Source organism: Vombatus ursinus, unplaced genomic scaffold, assembly GCF_900497805.2.
Source record: "Vombatus ursinus unplaced genomic scaffold, bare-nosed wombat genome assembly UNPS02014770.1, whole genome shotgun sequence".
Classification (NCBI taxonomy): Eukaryota; Metazoa; Chordata; class Mammalia; order Diprotodontia; family Vombatidae; genus Vombatus; species Vombatus ursinus.
Genome location: NW_020954548.1, coordinates 10,001,875 through 10,009,457, shown reverse-complemented (window position 1 = coordinate 10,009,457; position 7,583 = coordinate 10,001,875). Strand labels below are relative to the sequence as shown.

Here is a 7,583-nt window from a genome sequence, read left to right as displayed (position 1 = left end):
TGTATATGTGTATGGTGTATGTGTATATATTATATTTAATAATAAACCCACATATGTATATTTAAAAGTTTCACTGGTATTTTTATTTTATAACATTATTCTTCCTATCAAATAGAACCCTTGCTTTTTAAAAAACGTGTAGTCAAGCAAAGCAAACTAATATGAAACATATGCCTCATTCCTTACCTCTAGTCCAACGTTCTATAGAAAGCTGGGATGCATACTGCACCATCACATTTCTGAATTCATTATTGTTCACAGTATTTATCAAAGTTCAGAAGTATTTCAATTTCTTTTTTTTACATTATTGTGGTCATTGTGTAAATTGTTCTGGTTTTGCTTACTTCATTCTGCATCATTTTGTAGGAGTTTTCCAGTGTTTCTCTAAATTATTCAGATTTGTAATTTCTTTCTGTGAAATCATATTCCATTTAATCATATACCATAATTTAGTTAATCTATTCCCCAAACGAGAAATGCTTACATTGTTTCTAGTTCTTTGAGCACCTTCGGTTATAAACCTGGTAGAGATATTGCTGAGTCAAAGGGTATATAAAGTTTAGTGACATTTTTGGCATAATATCAAATGGTTTTTCCAAAATGGTTAGACCAATTCCACAGCTCCATCTATTTTCTATAGCCCCTCCAACATTTATTATTTTTGTCATTTGCCATTTTTGTCAATTTTCCGGTTATAAGGTGAAACCCCAGAGTTATTATGATTTGCATTTTTAAAATTTTAAATGATTTAGAGCATCTTTCATATGAGTATTGATAGCTTAAATTTATTCTTTTGAAAAAAACACCTTTTTATATCCTTTGATCATTAATCTGCTGTGAAATGGCACTTGCTCTTTATTTATTGAGTCAAAATCTCTACCTTTGTGTAACCACCACTCAGAGGAATTCACAGAATCATAGTACCTCATCTGGAAGGAACCTCAGAGACCATCTCTAGTTTAACCTTAACTTGAGCAAGAATGAAGTCAACAATATACCTACAGAGAGGTCATCCTGCCTTTGTTTGAAGACTTCTAGTGAGGGGGAACCCTGGCTTCCTAAGGTAGCTTATTTTGCTTTTGGCTAGTTTTAATTGTTAGGTAGTTTTCCCTTACAATAAGCCACGATTTGCCTCTTTGTAGCTTTCACCTTTTGTTCCCTCTTCCCAGTTGCAGCCCCTCAGGTTCTTGAAGATAACCTCTTCAAATGGATACTTATGAGGCAGCCCCCATTCCTTTAGCCCAGCATCACAGGGCATGATTTCCATGCCCTTTATCACCTTTATCTCCTCTTTGAGATGCTCTCTAACTGATCAATATTTTTCCTAAAACGTGGTGCTTGGAATCAAACACAGGACTCGAGATGTAGTTTAACTAAGCCAAAGCACAATGGAATGACCACCTCCCCAACCCTAGGTGCTGTGTAGCTTTAATTTAACCTGAGATCACATTAGTTAATGTGGGCTGCCATACCATCCTTTTAACTGATATGGAGTTTACAATTCACTGAAACTCCCAGATCTTTTTCAAGTGCATTACGTTGTGGCCATGTAGCATACCACCCCACATCTTGTACTTGACAAACTGATTATTTTAAACCCAGGTTTACACTTCACCCTATTGAAGTTCATTTAATTAAACTTGGCTGGATATTCTAACCTCCTAAGATCTTTTCGTATTCTTATTCTGCAACCTAGCCTTAGTTATCCTTCCTAGGTTTGTGTTATTCCTGAAGCCAATAGGGCCAATTAACCAGAGAACCTGTTTTCCTGTTTCCTAATTTCCAGGCTAAATAAAGGGAGGAAGGGAGGAAGGAAGGAAGGAAGGAAGGAAGGAAGGAAGAAAGGAAGGAAGGAAGGAAACAAGCATTTATTAAGTGCCTACTATGTGCCAGACACTGTGGTAAGCACTTTACAAATCTCTCTTCTGGTGCAACCAGATCCCTCAGCCAATCCACCATCATCATCCTTACCTCACCCAGAGGGTGACCAAAGAAGTTTTATTAAATTACATTTATTATAGATCAATAAATGAGGGATCTACTTTTAAAAAGTGAATAAACTTGAATGATTTTTAGTTTAACTCCACACAGTTAAAGTGAATGAAGACTGATTGACTTAGTTCTTCTCAGCAATACCATGATCCAAGACAAGACCAAAGGCGTAATGGAAAATGCTATCCACATCTGGAGAAAGAGCTGATGGAATCTGAATGCAAATCGAAGCATTCTATTTTCACTTTCTTTTTTTTTTTTTGTAGTAGCTTCCTTTTGCAAACTGTAACTGTTTTGCATACTCTTTCTTCTTTCACAACATGACTAATATGGAAATAGGTTTTACATGATTCCACATATACAACCTATTTCAAATTCCTCACCATCTTAGGAAGAGAGGAAGGTAAGGAAGGAGGGAAAAAAATCAAAATTTTATAAAAAAAGAATGTTAAAAATTGTCTTTACATGTAATTGGAAAAAAATACTATTAAAAAAGTGAATGAAGAATTGTAATTGTAATATATGTCAAGGAGAAAGTGAGGTCATAGGAACCTCACAACTATTGTACCTTTATGTAAATATAGAAGTGTAGAATCTCCAAAACTTATTTCAACTTATACTGTACTTCCTACGGCGTATCACCTGATCTGGGAGTGAATACTGTGTTACAAAATGTAGTATGACCAGAGTAGGGTGCGGCATATTACTAACTTCCTTTATTCTGAATACTACTTTTCTATTCATGCAGTCCAAGTTTGTATTAGCTTATTTGACTGTCCTGTTACACTTAAGTTACTTAGGTTGAATTTTGCACTAAAATTTCTAGGCTTTTCCCACATAAATCAGTGTCACTAGACATACTTCGACTTTTTCAAATCATTGAAGTGTCCAGGCACATGGACATGAGCTGCAATTAAACATTTCTCATAATCTATGTACCTAAGCAGCTGAATTTTTGAATCCAAGTTCAGCAGTTTGAAATTTAACAGGAATGGTGTGACCTTGGGCAAATCCCTTAATCTCTCTGGGTCTTAGTAAGATGAGAGTGTTGGACTAGACGATCCTTGGGGTTCCTTCTAGTCTTAAATCTATGATCCTAGGGTTCCAAGTTTGAATGAAACAAATATTTTTGACATTTAATTATTACAATTTATTTTAGGATTTAAATGACTTCCAGGTATAATTCTTAAATCCACAACACACTATTAAAAACAAAGAGAACTGCAAACCAAACTCAAACTATCAAACCTATTTGGTTGATTCAATAAAACGAGGTGTCAAATATAAATCAAATAGCCAGTCAATAGGCATGTATTAAACACCTCTTCTGGGCCAGACACTGGGCTAAGCATTGGGGATACAAAGAAAGCTAAGATAGTCTCCACTCTAGGGAAGTGATTGTCTAATGACAGAGACTACGTGAAAGTAATCTCTGTACAGATAAGATACAGGATAAATTGGAGATAATTAACGGAGGGAAGGAGGATCACAAATACATTGTGGAATTAGGAAAGGCTTTAACTTCTGCCTATTTACATTCTTAATACCTCTCCATTTTTATATACTTTGTTTATAATAGCACTCAAGAAAACAGTCTCTTGGTAGGAATAGAGATATATGTGTGTGTGTGTGTATGTATGTATATGAGAAAGAGAGACAGACAGAGAGACAGAGAGACAGACAGAGATAGAGACACAGAGAGACAGAGACACACACACACACACACACACACACACAGAAGAGAGGGAGAGAGAGAAGCTTTCTTTCAAAGGAATTCTCTTATCTTCTGATTTGCTAAAGAATCACTTGTTCGTGTGGTGAGTGCTGGGGACCTGGAGCAATAAATATCTGAGCCAGTACACTTATTAGCTATGTGACCCTGAGCAAATAATGTAAATTTCTTGGGGATAATAGCATCTTCTTCACAGGATTGTCATGAAGATCAAATGAGACAACTGGTGTAAAATGCTTTGCAAATTCTTTTCCTACCAAGAGACACCGTATCTTCGGACTCCACGGTATTTTCACGGGCTGCCTGGACTTCTCTCTCTTACCATCACCGCCCCCTGGTTTCCTTCAAGTTTTAGTTAAAGTCCCACCTTCTGCAACAAACCTTTCGCTTAAATTTAGTTCCTTCCCTTTGAGATTATATCCAATTTATTCGGCCTCTACATAGTTTGTTTGCATGTTCTGTCCCCCGTTAGACTGTGTGCATTGCGGAAACTGAGCCTGTTTTTTGCTGTTCTTTTGTATCCCCAGTGCTTAGCATCGTGCTTGGCCCAGAGTAATTATATTACATTAGTATCTTAATAAATGCTTGTTAATTTGATTTGATTGTTCCTCTACTGGAGACCAAGCTCCCTGAGGGCAAGAGAACCAGTGTTATCTAAACTTTGAATCTCCTCCAGAGCTTAGCACAATGTGATATTAGACTGAACCCCTTACAAGCAGGGCCTGTCTGGGTTTTTTCTTTCTTAGCACAGAAGGGGCTTTGCACACAGCAGTCACTTGATAAATGCTTCTTGACTCTTCACACAGCGGTAATACACCTGCGGATGAACTGAATCAAAGTAAATCCCTGCACAAAATTCTGGACTCTAGAGGGGCAGACTCTGGTGTTTTGAAATGGGAAATCATTCTAATCAGGGCTCCCGGGGGAGGGAACGGAGGCAGATAGCCAGACTTAGGTCGTCCCGGCCCCCGCTTCGGGCCAGCCTCCAAAGCCAATGAAACGACGCCACCGGGCGCCTCAGCTATCCGCAGACTTCGAGCGCCCGGCGTGCGTGGGAGGGCGTGGGGCGCTGAATCACGGAGTATAACACTAGAAAGTCGGCTCTCAGGTCGTTTCCAGTTCTGGACCAGGTGGGGTGGAGGAAGTCTCCCACTTCGGGTCGTGGAACCTCCAAGAACAGCTAAAGTCGCTCCGCCCAGTGACAACTGCCTCCCGCGCCCGGACCTTATGTGGCCGCGGGGGGGAGGGGAGGGAGGAGGCGGGGCCTATCCTGCCTGACCAACCGCCTTCCGCGACTGTTGGCGTCCCGCCCCCGGATTCCCCTTCTCCACCCCCTCCCCCTCCGGGCCGGCGAGGCATTGAGCGCATGCGCGCAGCACTCTAGTGGGTGAGCTGAGGAGGGGGCGGTGGAGGAACGCCCCCATCGGAGCGGAGCTGACCGCTGGAGCTGGAGCCCGAGTCCCGCGATGCGCGGGGGACCCTCCGCCTTCGCCATGGAGTACGTGTGGGAGGAGGTGACCCTCACCTTTTCCCGGGTCCCCATGTTCCCCTTCTTCGATATCGCCCACTACCTGGTGTCTGTGATGACGCTGAGGCAGCAGCTCGGTGAGTCCCCTTGGCTGGGAGGAGCCCGGGACCCTCAAGACGAGGGGCTGCTTGCGGGGCGGCGCGGACTGGCCCCAGTGCCTCTCCCTGCCCGGGGGAGGCGTCGCTCCCCGCCTCAGTTTCCCCGTAACGCCTCTCCTGACCCGCTGCCCCTTTCCCTGGCCCTGCTGTTCGCTGTGCTTAGCACTCGCAGTCTGAGCGCCCTGGAATTGGCGACTGTGATTTTATCATTCTGCACTCCGCAGGGCTGTGAGTGTAAAGTCTGACAATGTTTGTAAAACCCTTTTCAGACCTTAATGGAGCAGTAGAAGTGTTAGCGATTTTATCGGTAGAGTTGTTTCCTCCCAGGAAGTAAACTGTACGGATAATATAGATCCTCCTCCCACTCTTTGGGACCCCCCCCATTTCCCCCCACTTCTCAGGGTCAGGCACAGGATCTCGCCCATACATGGTGCTTAATGGATACGTTCTTGAAATGGGTAAGGAGCACCACTGACACATGGGTTCTTGTGTACCAGTCTGTATATAATTAACTTCGGCCGTCCAGGAAACACATGCAGTCTTGGCCCTTGCCTGTGGAGAAGGCTTGCTGCCTCTGATATGCCATTTAAGACAGGTGGCTAAGTGACTTAGGGCCAGAATTTGTGGCTGCAATGTTTCTGTTGCCATCTAAGGATCTGAAGTTTTGCCCAGTGTTAAAGTCATGTTCTTGTAAAGCATTTAAAAATTGAGACACAAGGTTCACAGCTGACAATCCCAAATCAGAAGTGTGCTTGAGATTTTTTTTTTCTCCATTTAAAAAAAAATGACGTCTCTTAAAATATTCGAGAAGTTATGGGGCACTTTGCAACTATGAATGTTCTGTAAGTTTTTAAAATAACAGTCTCAAAGTAAAAGTTAGAATTATAGAGTTTGAATTACTATCTGATTTGCAGGATTTCTCCAGTATGTCTTCTGCAAACCTTTTCTTCCTTCTTCATACCTCCTTTGGCTTTTCTTCCCCTCACTCTTTCAGCTGAGAATTTGCCTTATTTTTCAATCAGTCAGTAAACATTTATTAAGAGCCTACTATGTGCCAGGCACTGTGCTAAGGTCTGGAAATGTAAATATAAATAGTAACAAAGAGTCCCTGCCTTCTAGGGGTATATAATCTAATGGGGAAAGACAGCACATTAAAGGAATTGAGGGGGAATGGGGAAGGATGATGGGGAGAGGTAGAGAAGAACTAAAGCAGTGGAGCTAGTGGGAAATCAGGAGGAAAGCTGTGCTGAACCCCCTCTTTAAGTAGAGGCCTTGGAGCCTGTGCCCTCACTCTAGTCAGAGGTCCAGTCAGAGGGGCAGAGGGCACTGAAGAGATGTGAAGAACCCGCAGATTCAATCTTGCAGCATAACGAGATTTCCCAATGATGCCTTTTCCTGGGGAAGCAAGGCAAATGGAGAGGTCCAAAGAGATCCAAAATCAGTTGAATTGGTGGGAAATGGGAAGAAAAACTTCACTGAAAAAATTGTGAGCATTTGCTTAGAACTCCCATTTGTCATCTCTTTTTCATCTTATATCTCTCAAATGTCTTCTGCCTCTTACTTCCCCCATGTCTCATGTGAAGAGGTAGCTTTTCTTGCCAAGGCAAATTGTTTTCTGTGCACAAGTGATCCCCTTCCATCTTTTCTTCACCATCAGATCGACCCTTCTATCATCTCCATTCTCTCTCTAATCTTCAGTCACTCTTCATCTACTTAATGGTTGCATCCCTTCTTCCTATAAACACGTCTATGTCTCCAATCCTCAGAGAAACCCTCACTTTATCTATCCTTGCCTAGTTGTCATCCCATATGTCTTCCCTTTAATGGCTAAATGCTTTGAGAAGGCTGAAGGCCATATATAATTGTCAGCAAAACAGTAAATTGTTCAATACCTGCTATGTGCCAGGCATTGTCCTAAGTGCTGAGCATACCAACGGAAAGGTAAATGACAACCTCTGCTCTCAAGGAACTTGAAGTCTAATGGGAGAGACAACATGCAAACCACTAGTAGTAGAGGCAGCTAGGTGGCAGCAGGAGATAGAGTTCTAGGCCTGGAGTTGGGAAAAACTGAGTTGAAGATCAGTTATCAGATATTTACTAGCTATGTGACCCTAGGCAAGTCACTTAACTTCTGTTTGCCTCAATTTCCTTATCTGTAAAATGGGGATAATAATCACACTTACCTTCCAAGGTTGTTGTGAGGATCAAATGAGATAATATTTGTAAAGGGCTT

The 7,583-nt window shown here is 41.9% G+C and overlaps 1 protein-coding gene across 1 annotated transcript in view; it reads left to right on the top strand.

The window, feature by feature from the left end:
* The first annotated feature begins 5,110 nt into the window (after nucleotides 1-5,110).
* The window catches only part of TMEM38B (transmembrane protein 38B), a 74,499-nt gene continuing 72,026 nt past the window's right edge, over nucleotides 5,111-7,583 (top strand). The window contains exon 1 of the mRNA XM_027863052.1: nucleotides 5,111-5,329. Coding sequence (XP_027718853.1) covers nucleotides 5,191-5,329 — 139 coding nt within the window. The 5' untranslated portion in view covers nucleotides 5,111-5,190. The remainder of the gene's footprint in view (nucleotides 5,330-7,583) is intronic.